General features: G+C 54.5%; 2 protein-coding genes across 2 annotated transcripts; one reads left to right on the top strand and one right to left on the bottom strand.

Annotated features, from left to right (window-relative positions):
* The first annotated feature begins 272 nt into the window (after nucleotides 1–272).
* Nucleotides 273–1,683, top strand: MYCTH_2296019 (uncharacterized protein). The gene is made up of 3 exons (XM_003659198.1): nucleotides 273–408; nucleotides 479–555; nucleotides 1,054–1,683. Exons 1-3 carry the CDS (start codon nucleotides 391–393, stop codon nucleotides 1,577–1,579), a joined length of 621 nt encoding a protein of 206 aa, XP_003659246.1. The 5' UTR covers nucleotides 273–390; the 3' UTR covers nucleotides 1,580–1,683.
* Nucleotides 1,684–3,273: 1,590 nt separating this feature from the next.
* On the bottom strand, nucleotides 3,274–5,228 carry MYCTH_2296022 (uncharacterized protein). The gene is made up of 3 exons (XM_003659199.1): nucleotides 4,367–5,228; nucleotides 3,981–4,307; nucleotides 3,274–3,913 (listed from the first exon to the last, which is right to left on the bottom strand). Exons 1-3 carry the CDS (start codon nucleotides 4,641–4,643, stop codon nucleotides 3,297–3,299), a joined length of 1,221 nt encoding a protein of 406 aa, XP_003659247.1. The 5' UTR covers nucleotides 4,644–5,228; the 3' UTR covers nucleotides 3,274–3,296.
* Between the last annotated feature and the right edge of the window lie 7,299 nt (nucleotides 5,229–12,527).

Below are 12,527 nucleotides of genomic sequence, written 5' to 3' on the forward strand. Positions count from 1 at the left end.
TTGGTAATGACTCTTGACGCTCCGATTTGAATGTCAACAATGGAATGCGGCCATGAAAACAAAACAATTGAAGCTGGGAGACTAATGATGCAATGCGTCGGCAACACGCCCAATGCCGGGCGCTTGCGCTCGGAACGGGGGGCCAATGTTTTGGGGTGCAGGCAGCTACGAGGGCTCATTTGGGGTCCCAAGCCGCAATGGGCCCGGGCTTGAACCTGGCCTTGGCGCCCGGACCAGGCCCCGTCTAGTTAGGTGTCGCGGTTGCTCTTGCGCTCTCAGCTCCAGATGAGCTCTCTCATCTTGTCCAAACAACTCCGGGCTTTCTCTCATGCAGCCACGGCATCGTGCCCATTTCCGGACTGGCTCAATTACATAGACCAGTCAACTATCATGGCCACCATACTTGAGGTGCGTAGGAACTATCCGATCTCGAACCCCCCCCCCCCCCAACCCGCCAATTTACACAACGATTATCCAGGCCCTCCACCCGCATCCTGAAGAACGCCTTCACCTGAGGCTGCATCGGGCCCGGTCCGTTATCCTAACGAGCGAAGAGTGAGTTGCTGTCTCATCATTTTGCAGCAAATGCTTCCATCACCCCTCGATTTTCTGAGTTTCGTTACCCTCTATTCTCGTCCATTGATTTGCTGCCTTGGCAAGTTTCATTGTCTACTTACTATATGTGACATTGGGACGTTGGCCGGCGGGACTGCTTAGCGGCTTAGATTTGGAGATGGATCACACGGCCAAGGCAGGTCGGCCCGACCATCATCCCATCCGATGTCGATACATTCTGTCTCTGTGGCCTCCTTCAGATCAGATTCTTGTGCCTGCCTGATCGAGCGCTATTGTTGCACACTTTACTCTTTCTCACATCATCTATAGTCACTTCTCCTGATTCGATCCCCCCCCCCCCCCAACACTCTCTCAACCTTTGGTACACAAACAACACACACAAACACACACACCCACAAAAAAAAGAAAACTCAAAGCAAGCAAGGAACGATAATAACCAAAAAAAAACAAAAATCTCAACCTTGGCTCATTAAATAGACTCGTCGAGATCCGCGCCGCCCAGCGCACCTTCGAAGGCGCCTACATGCGCACCGCCCTCTCCCAATTCTCCTTCGCCCTCGTCGTCCTCAAGATCTTCACCTCCGAGTTCTACCCCATCGGCGCCCTGCTGGCCTGCTACGGCGCCGCCGTCCTGCTCGTCGCCGTCTACCGCCGCTACGAGGGCAACCGCCAGTTCTTCGACAGCGAGGAGGTGCAGGAGGAGGAGGAGGAGGAGGAGGAACAGGAGGAAGGGGTAGGAGAAGAAAGGGAAGGAGGAGTAGGAGGAGGAGGAGGAGGCGGAGGAGGAGGTGGTGGTGGTGGTGGTGGGCCCGGCGTGCCTGATGATCTCGGAGAGACGATGCGGCGGAGAAGTAGCAGGAGCAATGGCCAACGGCCGCGCGCGAGGCAGGTTGTGGTCAAGAAGAAGTTCAGGACGAGCGGGAACAGCGTGGGGCTGTTGGTCGGTCTGAGCTTGGTGAGTTATATCGCGCTGCTCGTGCTCCTCTGGGAGTTGGTCGAGTAACAAAGATTATCTGTCCGTGTCGCACACCATGCTCCCCCTCTTTCCTCTCCGATCTCTGTCGACGCTCAACCACCCCTGATGAAGCAAGCTTGTCTCATCAGATCCTACACACGTTTCACACGTTCTTGGAAATGGTCTGGCCGTGGTCCGGTATCACACCGTCTTGGGCAACATTTGAGAGGTTGAAGATCAGCCTTACGACTCAACATGCTGTTGCCTTCTAGACCTAACATATATAGCCTCCTTCCAAATGCCATCACTACCGTCGCCCGTCGCCAATACCACATCATCCTAGTTCTGTACTGCCACCCACAACTTCGAACCGGTTATGAACATTATACATATCCAATAAGTGAATACAACCGTATAGAACAAAGACAACACTGCGAGGAGAAGGAATCAGAGTCCTGCCGCCGTAAAAAAAAAAAAAAGACCGACACGATCCTCTTCGGCATCGACACTTAAGCAACTACATCTTTCATATGATAGAAACAAAAAGAATAGCCTGGCGAATGACACAAACGGAAAACAAATAAGTCAAGAACCGAAATCGACGAAACACGTCTGTAGATCCCGTTTTGTATCCGTCCTGAACCAACAAAGTAGCCGCCCATGTCTCAATCTATGCCGCCCAACCGAGTTATCATATCCTTCATAAGATGTTTTATCGACCGCATCCGTAGTTAGAGTGTTCACCTCCGAGTAACGCCGGCAGAAGATCTCCACTCGGAGTGTTGCCGGGGGGGCAAGCCTCAATCGCAGGGCTGCGGCTAGACCCGCCAATCCCGGTAAACTGCCGGGTTCCCCTTTTCGCGGGACGGGAAACGGTGGGGATTCCCGTCCGACTACCGAGCCGTGCCGTGCCGCCATCTTCCATCCGCTTAGGTTCGCGTAAGCCTCAGAGGCCGTCCCGTATGCAGCCAATATAAGAAACCCGCTTCCACTGTAAGTCGACTTCCCAATTGTAAAAACTGGAGAACAAGGCAAAAAGAGGACAAGAAGTAAGGGAGAATCAGGAAGCGGAGCAAGAAGGAAATCGGAAAGCTGTGGCCGAAACTGATAGGTGGTTTCCGAAGCTGAGGCTCAACCTTTCCGCAGCAGCGAACATGGTGGCAGCTCTAAGGAGGTGTCACAGCATCGAGTTTGTGAATCTAAGCTCCTCGTGTTGTCAACCACTGTTTGGCGGGCCAGAAAAAAAAACTGATCAGTTCCTTCGAGTTCCCGCGTCCGTACTCGTTGACGAAATCCCTCCTCACTTCCGACCCTAGATGCCCTCAAAGCTCATCCGAATATCAGCTCGAGGCAGTGATCATGCAAATGACTCGTTGGTTTTGGTGACGTGCAAGCTTGTCGGTAACCGACGACTTGCACCACTGCGTCAGGTATGGCAGATCTCCAAATTTGGCCATTGGGGCAACGTTGCGCCCAGGCTCGCCTTGCGCTCGCCTTCCGAACTGGAGAAAGACTGCGTCGCGCATGTCTCGACGGATCGGGAGGCCTCGTGGAACGCATGACTTCGGGAAAAAAAATCTGCCTCGTCGCAAATGACCTCAAAAATCTCCCACATAAATGCCGCGGCAACAAAAGTGCCTATGCCACAGTAACTACGCCGGCACGCCGTCAACGTATATATAATGGAAGCGCGAGTCCGCTGATGACAGATGATCACTGAATCGTTGCGTTATGAGGTGATCGCGTTGGACCGATCATGGCATGGCTACCGCCCATAGTACACGTTCGAGGAGGGATGTCCGTGTGTCGACGAGCCCTGGTCACCTGCGTCCCCATACCATCCGCCATAGCCTTCAGCAGGCTTCGAGTACGTGTACGACTGCTGCCATGGAGCATAGGTGGATGGAGGAACCGCTCCTGCTGAAAGTGAAGCAGCATGGTCCATGGAGGTACCTGGTACCGTCTCAATCCCCGGGATGGTGGTCGCGATCGGCGGCGGGTACATGTCTGCTGACACCAAACTCGACTTGCGGTCGTACGCTCGGGCTGAATGGTTGCTAATCTGCGATATTGACGGGTATTGCTGGTGGCCACTCATGCTCTCGGCGCCAAAAGACATGGACCGCGGGGGTGGTGCAGGATATGTCGACCAGGCAACATCATCCCGCGAGGACGTGTCAGAGCCGACAGGTGCCGACCAGGTGGCCGATTGGGGGGGGCCCTGTGGTACATAAGAAAATGCGGCCGTGATAGGAGAATCCCCCGGGTACGACCTCCAAGTCGCATTCATGTCCCCCGGCTTGGATGAACTGGGACTTACGTCCGTCGGCATCCATTGAGACATCCCGGGTTGCCCATATTCATACCTGCGGGTGCTCGACGCTGCAGAGTGTCAGCAGCCTTGACATTTGCAAAAGAAGACCCTGGAAGAGGAAGTGTCGGGGCTCACCCTTTGGATCAGGGCCATGGCTGTCGCTCCCAGACGGTTTCAGCGCTGGGGCCATATTCTGGAGGGACGGCATGGCCAGCTGAGGATACGGCTGTTGGCCGTGAACTTCAGCCGGGATCCCTGGCTGCATGGCCGGGGAAGATGAAGCAGATGGAGCCTTTGGACCCACGGACGATCGTGACCCCGACTTTTGCCTTGTTTCCACAGGCGGTTGTTGATCTACGGGATAGAAGCTGCATTCCTTCTTCAGGCGGATGCAGTTTATGCAGCGCCCCTGCACGTCGTTTTGCGACGGGACACACCTGATCTTTCGCCGACGACAATGGCCTATAAACGCCATGTGAGTTTCAAAGACGGGGGGATACGGGAGCCATGCTGATCCTTACCACAGGCAACAGAAGTTCGATGGTAGCCCAACTTGTTTCTCCTCCTCTCACCGGAGGGATCTGTCCCAGTGGAACCTTGCTGCTGCGGATGTGCCGGTGATGGCCCAATCCCTGATGTCGAAATCGGCCGGCTCAAATCAGAACGCTCCCTGGACGAAAGACTCGCATCCGGGTCGATCGCTGACGCAGGCGCTGGCATGGAATATGTGGGCAAATAGCCTGGTGCTGACATGTCCATCTCGCCGTTTTGAGGCGGCGGGGGGTATTGGTATGACATGACGTCTGTCATGGGCTCCGTTTGCTACACGACCGACGGGCGGGATCGCGGAGTTTCTTGGTGTCCTGGAATCTGAGGTAGATTCTGAGGGCCGCCGAGCAACAGCCACCCCGCGGGGATGTTGCTATGGGACGTCCGATGCCGTACGGTAGATATTGGTTCGTAATCTCGATTCTCAACCCGACGGTCAAGATCGGGCGGAATTAGGGATGCTTGTGCGTCGGCCTCGTCAGCACGAAGAGCGTGAGCTGCCCCTGCCCAGTCCTGAGTCTGTTGACGCAGTCACTAAGCTCCGTTGCCGACAAACACGAAACGCTAGAGGTTAAGGACCAATCTCTGGCAGCACGGCCTAAGTCCCGTCGGGTTGTTGGTGACTTCGCACGAGAAAAGCCCACAAAAACTGTGGGTTAGATATAAACCAAGGAGCGCGGCGGCGCCGAGGTCAGACGCATCGATATAAGACACCGAAACACGCAACTGCGGAACGATAGAGCGTATACGCGGTGCCTCTCAGTGCTCGTCTGGGCTCCGCGGAGATCTGAACAGGAGGTGCCCAACTGTTGGCCAAACGCCGAAGGGCGAGCGCAATGTTGTGCTGAGAGGTTCCTGCAGCGGGACAATTGGCCGGAGAGGTTTGAGCGCAACGGGATCCGTAGGGCGAAAGCGAGTCTGCTAGCCGCGTTGCGCGCTCAGCTCACACTCCCATAACCCTCGGAACCGGAGGGAGAGGTCGGTCGTGGGTGCCAAGGACAGGGGGCCTCCAGCAAGTGCTGTTTTTGAAAGCCTCCGTGCAACGTTCCAGTTGATTCGACCTTGAAGTTTGCTTCAGGTGCGAGCGTGGCTAGAGATTGGGGCTCTAGGAAGCGGGAATCTACGACAACTGACGGGTTGCACCCTTCGGTGCTCGCAGGATGATTTATCGTTTGTGGATGATGAAGCACCACGGCGCAAGCTCTCGGCTGATAGTCACTGACTATTCCGCTCAGTGGCAAGCGCGGGGTGCTTCGATGGTGGCACACAAGTTCGACCGCAGCCAAGTCTCAGAGGAGGCGTCAGCAAAGGCCGACTCCGTTATGGATCAACTTGGTACGCCGAGACGTGGCTGTGTGCCTTGAAGGAGCAGTTCCCGGCCAGCAGAGCAAGCGCTGTGAATCGACGATGTTGAACTATAGGAAAAGGGAGGAGGGGTGTGTGTTCACCACTATTGCCGAACTGTGGAATGAGTACCAGGGATTCTGGCCATTCAGCTCTCAGAGTCTCAGCCCTTCTCGCCTGCAGGAAGCAACGCGAATCCGGAGGACGGGCGGTGCAACGTTGGTAACGAACGGCGTGACGACAGCAGCGTCGACCACAAAAGACTCCCAACCCAGACTTTGATGCGTTGGAAACGACTGACTTGTCCACGCACGAGGGATGGACCTCAAAACTCCACGAGACTCTTGACTGCAGCCGGGCCAGGACAGTGGTGATGCTCCAGGGGAAGTAGCAGGGTCGAGTCAATTCGGCGTCTTGCTTTTTTTCCTTGTTGCAGACCTTTGTTTCTTTTCCTATTGGAGGGTGTCGTTGTTTCTGTCCTTCTTTTTTCTGAGTTTCTGGGGCGTGCTTCTCTCAAGAAGCTTGATCAACTTGGGTTGCTGGAAGATCGCAAGCTGCCCGCTGCCGATTTGGGCGGCAATCCGGTTGGGGGAAAGAGGTGGCCTCCGATAGCGTCAGAGGCCGTACTCGGATGCCGGTCGCATGCGAGACTGTTCTGTCTCGGAGGATTATTGTCGTTGTGACAATCGTCGTTGTTGGCCGGCCGCCCAGGGTAGGAGCAAATGGTGGAGAATGATGATGGTCTTCGATGCGAACCGGAGAGAGGGAGGGGTGGCGAGGTTGGGCAACGACAGGGGAACTTGAAGGGTTGTTTGATTCCCGGGTCGTCTCTTTATTAGAGGCAGGAGCAGCGCCGGTGGGAACAATGAGTGCACAAGCCGGACATGGAAGGTATGGGTGCACCTCAGGCAGGAGGACAAACTAGCGCAAAGCCCGAAATCATACCCAGGCAGGAACACGGTCGCCTGAAGAATAAAAAAAAAAAATACGGAAACCCAACCTCATCCGGCTTGCGCATCCAGTCTTTCCACACGAGACCAGGCCTCGGAAGGTTAACATGGAAAAACGGCTGTTGGCCGCCCAGGGGCATGGGGTTAATTCATCCTTTGATCATTGCCAAAGGCTGAAACACCGTTTTCCAGCATTTGGCTCACCGGATAGATGTCAGGATCATCTTCACAGCTTCCCACCCTGGGGGACCCTGGCTGGTCTTACGATTAACCGATCTGGCAATCAGGGCAACATCTTAGGCATGTGCTCCCGGCCGTTCACCCTTGCATGCCTGCAGGGATAGGATTGGACTGCACGTTACCTGCGCCGATGGCAATCCCCGTTCTTCCGTCAACCATCCATAAACCATCCCTCGATCGGCTTGACCTCGGCACCGACCAAACGCGCAGAAAATGCCAGCCAGTGTTCCGGGGCACGGCGCCGTCCCCTTGCTGCCCACCCCCCTCTCGGCGAAGCTTCTTTGCGTCGCGCGCTTCTAGCGTGGTCGTCCGCTGGGGGGGGGGGGGGGGGCACAACAGTAGTCGTCGCCCTGAAGGGTAAGGGTCGCATTCGCTGTCCAGGGTTGGCAGTGAGTTATGCGCAGAAGGGTGGTATCCGGCCGGGAACGGCCTCCGTTAAAGGGAGATCTGATCTTGGAATCTGAAAAGCGGGCGGGCATGGAAGGCGATCAGGAAGCCTGGAATGTCTTCCCAGGGTCCGAGCGCATCGCGGACCGGTCCCAAATGAGCCCGCATCGCAGAGTTGGATAAGTGCAACATCAACAACCGGCCATGGCCGATTGTAATCTCGCAGCAGTGCCCACCAGTTCGGAGGACAGGCGCCAGCATTTCCGTCGAGCTGCCCAGGGCTGGCAAGATATCTGTCGGAGATGCAGCACGAATGGCTAACGTTATCTTGCGCAGCAGAACTTCAATACCAAGGAGGGTTGGATGATTGGATGGTTTCGCTGGAGCTTCGCCATTTCAGCCCTTTTTTACCCTGGCTCGTGCTCTCTTTCAGGGCAAGCGCGGCCATTCGGCGCGACCAGCTTACGGATTACTCTGATATTCTCCGAGCTCCCCGGAACTCTGATACCGTTGCAGTTGATCGCACCCAAGCTCCGCGGTAGCAGCACACTCAGCGGTGCGTAACTTCTTGGTCCTGCGCCCACAGGGCGTCTGTCGTCTTGTCCGCTAGCGACCAGAAGTCGCTCGTAAACCTGCAAGACCTCGCGAGTTCAATCGGGAACGGAACGGGCACTTGTTGGGCCGAGGGGAGTGATCCACTGCTCTGTAGTAATCGGCGTTATTAGCCGCGCTAACTGAGAGTGTATGCACGCAAACGGAGTACAACACTAATGTTGAAGCCAACCAACGAAGGCTTCCAGAAGGTGGCCAACATTTGGTTTAGCATGGAACGGAGGGGAGGCCGCCGGGCCCTAGCGTATTCCGCGCAGTACAGTACAGTACATACATACGCTAGGGTATTGAGGTGTGCGGATTGTGTACTACGCAGTAGGTGCACGAAAGCATGGTTGTCAGCAACAGGGGGCCTGCTGGGCAAACCAGGTTTGCTCTGAGACCACTAGTGCCGGGTACCTTGCATGGACTCGAGCTTGGGGCGTGCGAGTGGCGGCGCGGCTTTGAAGACTGGACGAAGAAGTGATCGAGTCGCATTGAGAGAGATGAAATCACGGCATTGGCTCGTTTCTTCGTCCTCGCTCCAGCACCTGACCCCTTCATTTCTCTTGCCCATTCCTCCAGCATGCACTACAACGCGTCGCCATGCAGCTTCGATATTGGCTATTTGGGATGCAGGGTGGCCCAGTGGTACTGGAGAGTCGGATATCTCTCAACACAGCCAACAGTTGGTAAAATGCCGGCTGGAATGAACGTTGAAACCCCCCTTAGGTGCGCTGCCGGCCCACGCCATTATGCTTCCGGAGGGTGGGGCCATCCAACTTGCAACGGCTGTGTGGGCAACTTCCTTCCCTTGCTCGAGTTGGACACGCTGCTGACAATGGGAGGCCTGAAAGCTCAGGAAACCCTCAGGAAAATAACAGTGGATGCATCGTCTAGCTTCTTCTCACCCGCTTGGCGGTTAGTCTAGTTATAGAGGTTCCCAGCCGGGCACCAAGAGGCCCGATACAATGGGAAAGCGAGGACATGCATGTGTATATGCAAACGTCCACAAAATGTTGAGCTTGTATCGGATATTTTCCAGGGTAGATATGTTCGATAGCTTCTAGAAGTAGAACAGCCGGACATGGGACGAACCAGAAACGACTAGCGCATGAGACTAGATCTGCCCTTGGATGCCGGGTTGACCGAAACCTCACCCGCTAGTGTAATCCGTAGGGTAGTTAGTGATGTACGCCACTTTTGACCATGTCGAAGCTTGGGCGATCAAACGGCAGGCGCAGCACGCCAAACTCGGGCAGGAATGCAGTTCGCAGACACTTCTTTCTTGTCCAGGACGCGCATTCGATCAAGCTTGAGAGGCTTTTTTGCGCCTGGGGCTCCCGATTTACATTGGCTCTCGGGGTTGGTGACTATGTTGCCGACCGAACCTGATGATCAAAAAATAGGGCTCATCATGTTCTGCACCAATGGTGCCCACTGCGTACTTGCTTGTGCACGTACGGACTACTGTAGGGAATATACTGGCTGTGTTGCAGTAATAGCCGGAGCCCTCACCCACTTGTTCGGAATCAAGGGCCGGGAACTCGCCAAGTAGGCAGGGGTAAAGTGAATGACGACATGGCCTGAGGGGCAACGGTCCGGACCCCTAACCCTGGCATGCAGCTAACCCCCACCATATGGGCCCCATCTTGCATGCATCTCCGTCAATTGAGGATGAATTGGAATATTGATGCGAGAGATATGAGAAGACTAACGGCAAAACATCACCGCAATTCCGACAATACTTTCAGGAAATCCATGTACATACTATCGGGAAACCCTTGACCAGAGCAAAAAAAAAAAAACCAAAAAAGCATTGTCTATGCCTCTGGTTGCTGGCTCGCTCTGCATTGGGGAATGATGCGAAACCACAAATCAAGCCCTTGATTGTTTGATGCGTCTCGAATACTCCGTAGTCGTGTCGGAGATAAATTACCTCCGGGATTCCTCGTCACATCCTTTCGTTCTTCCATGATTACAAGATCAGACAGCCTCGAAAGAAAATGACCGAAGTTGGGCACTATTACCGCGGCCTCCAACAAAGGCAACCTACTAGTAACAAGCCATTTTATCGCTCAGTCGCTCATGCATGCACCTCCTGGACATGGATGGTGTCTCCGGATCAATTGCTAGCGCGTTGTTGCCGCAGAGTCTTGGCGTTTAATAACCTAACCCCCCTCACCCCACCCTTCTGTCCCTCGCTCCCAGGTATTATTCACCACCGTTCGTGATAACGTCAATAAACCGAGTGATGAACATGCGCAGCAACGTTGCCCTGGTTCCCTGAGCTACACAGCTCGGCGCCATTGCTGGCGGGTCTGACGGCCTTGCACCCGGCTCGCGTCCAAGAGTTCGAAGTCTTTGCGAGGAAACGACAACTAACAAGGGCGTCACGACAATATCTCCTGTGTTCTCTGTCCTAACTTGGGGCCCCCCCTTTTGAAGCAAGTCGTATTGTGCTGCACGGTAGTGGAGCGTGTATATAAGTACATGCCTACCTAGTAGGTAGTTACCTACATAGCCCTCAAAGCCCATCCGTGGGCCGAACGCAAGAGACTGCTCCTCTTCTGCAGGTTTGATCTCCGTTTAGCCAGATTACCATTATATAATACCTTGTTGCCTCATACTGTCATATTCTCGTATCTACGTGTATATGTCGTCCTCGTTAAAGAGGTCGTTCTGCGCAGGGACAGGATTTTGGCAATAACAGTGGCATCCGTGGTGGCCATCGGCCCGTCTGGCCTGGGAATGGTGGCCCTTAGTCGATTGGCGAGCTGGGCCCGGAGATGTAGCACGCCATATTAAGGTCCCTGTATCGAAGGCAGGCAGGGACCTGCGCAGTGCTTTTCCGTCTAAGGTTGCCTAATGCCTAACTTAACTCGGCCCACGGGGAACGACCGTTGACTCAACTCTATACTTCTAAGTACCTAATATGGAGAGTTACCGGGGATGTTTCCAAGTTCCATTTGGTCGTTGGTCAAGTCTACTCAGCAATTCATCACCTCGAAAGCTCGGAAGCCAGTCGGGAAGCCAAGGCAAGAAGGACTGCCTGGGGAACTTCGAAGAGGATCAGTGTGAGAAGGAAGCGAGTCTTTGAACATGATCCAATAAATAGAGGAGGACACAGAAACGAAAGGATTAAGAACATGCCGGCTGAAATTCGCCAAACAGCCACCATCCTGACTTCGGGTGTTCTGTAGGCGATTACGAGCTCCTGGGTAAGGAACGACTAGGTAGGTAGTTGTTGCCTCGCAGCCTATATTACCAAACTTTGCCAACAGGTCCGGGGATCTCGCCGAGCTTTCCTTCTCTGGCTGCCTGAAAGCACCTCCAGTAAGCACCAGCTGCGCTTCCTACTCCGTGCCTGCTTTGTCCGCAGATACTTTGCAATGCGAGGGTTCGAATGCCGTTATGCTAGGAACAACCTTACTCTCTACCTACCTTGATGATCCATGCCACATTACCAACTTCACCTCTCTACTTCTACCAGGGACTCATTATTCTCGGGCATGTCGGTGCTTCGTTCGTGTCGAGCCCTAAACAGGCGACACGCAAACAGGCGAAAGAGCCTCTTTTGACTTGAATTCCCGCATTCACCGGTGAACGACCTCGGCTGTTACATCGCGTCTTGCCATCGCAGCTCTCGGGACTTTGGATGGGACGCTGCCTGCTTGCCCGCTTGCAGGGGAAGACGGTGGCCCGCGGCACGGAGGAGGGGTTGTCTCGCATGCACCACGAGCTCTGCTTCCCGGGTTCGGCTGTTGTCCGTTCGGCGACACTCGGGAACCACCCACACGCGCACACACAGACGCATGCAAACGCGCGAGCAGCAGGCTGATCCGGGCCGACGACGCTCCTCCGCAGAGCAGCAGAAAAAAAAAGGACAACAACAACAACTTATCCTGCCTTTTTCGGGTAAGTCGTGACGAGAAACCCCCTAATCCCCACGCTTCTTTTTTTATATTCTCTCCCAACGAAATAAATGATTCTCGTATGATTTCTGACCGGTAAACCACCCAACACTCGCCGGATGTATTGCAATTACTCCGTAGAAGCCCCAGGGGTCTGCAATGGGCAGCTACCTTAAACTACCTAGATACGAAGCAATAACTAGGGAGGTACTTGGTGCTCCCCACACGGCGGCAGCCCTACCCTAGGTACCTGCCCTCTGCGTAGGTGTTTTCATACCGATATTAGGTACCGCATAAAGCAATAACTCCTCAGCCACTCAAACCTCAACTAAAGCCAACAGCATCAAGAAATGGGGACAGGACAACTTTGAGCTCGTTTGCCTCGAGTAGGTACGTAGGTAATCAACGTAACCTGGCATGTCGTTTGGCCGAAGTCAAAAGATAGGCTAAGGACGAAATAAATTGTGATATATGAGAACTCGTTTACCTGCTGGCGGTCTCTCCACGTTGGATCCGCACAGTACGCCCGCCCGGCGCGGGGGGTGATGTTTATGTCACTCAAGAGTGCCGTCGGCAAGGAAGATTGGCGAATTCGCTATGCTTGCGACACTGGCACGCATTTATTTAACCCCCCCAAACGATTCAAACAAAGTCGAATGCATCCACCGGTTGCTAACAGAGTTCGGGAGAACCCGCGCAGAAACGGG

Source organism: Thermothelomyces thermophilus, chromosome 1, assembly GCF_000226095.1.
Source record: "Thermothelomyces thermophilus ATCC 42464 chromosome 1, complete sequence".
Taxonomy (NCBI): domain Eukaryota; kingdom Fungi; phylum Ascomycota; class Sordariomycetes; order Sordariales; family Chaetomiaceae; genus Thermothelomyces; species Thermothelomyces thermophilus.

What these genes read in the sequence shown, in the direction of transcription:
- MYCTH_2296019 (XM_003659198.1), top strand. An exon ending in GTTATCCTAACGAGCGAAGA is followed by an intron (nt 556 to 1,053) that starts GTGAGTTGCTGT and finishes CTCATTAAATAG; the next exon opens with ACTCGTCGAGATCCGCGCCG.
- MYCTH_2296022 (XM_003659199.1), bottom strand. Translation starts at nt 4,643, where the DNA reads ATGTCATACCAATACCCCCCGCCGCCTCAAAACGGCGAGATGGACATG. An exon ending in TCGAACTTCTGTTGCCTGTG is followed by an intron (nt 4,308 to 4,366) that starts GTAAGGATCAGC and finishes TGGCGTTTATAG; the next exon opens with GCCATTGTCGTCGGCGAAAG. An exon ending in CCATGGCCCTGATCCAAAGG is followed by an intron (nt 3,914 to 3,980) that starts GTGAGCCCCGAC and finishes GACACTCTGCAG; the next exon opens with CGTCGAGCACCCGCAGGTAT.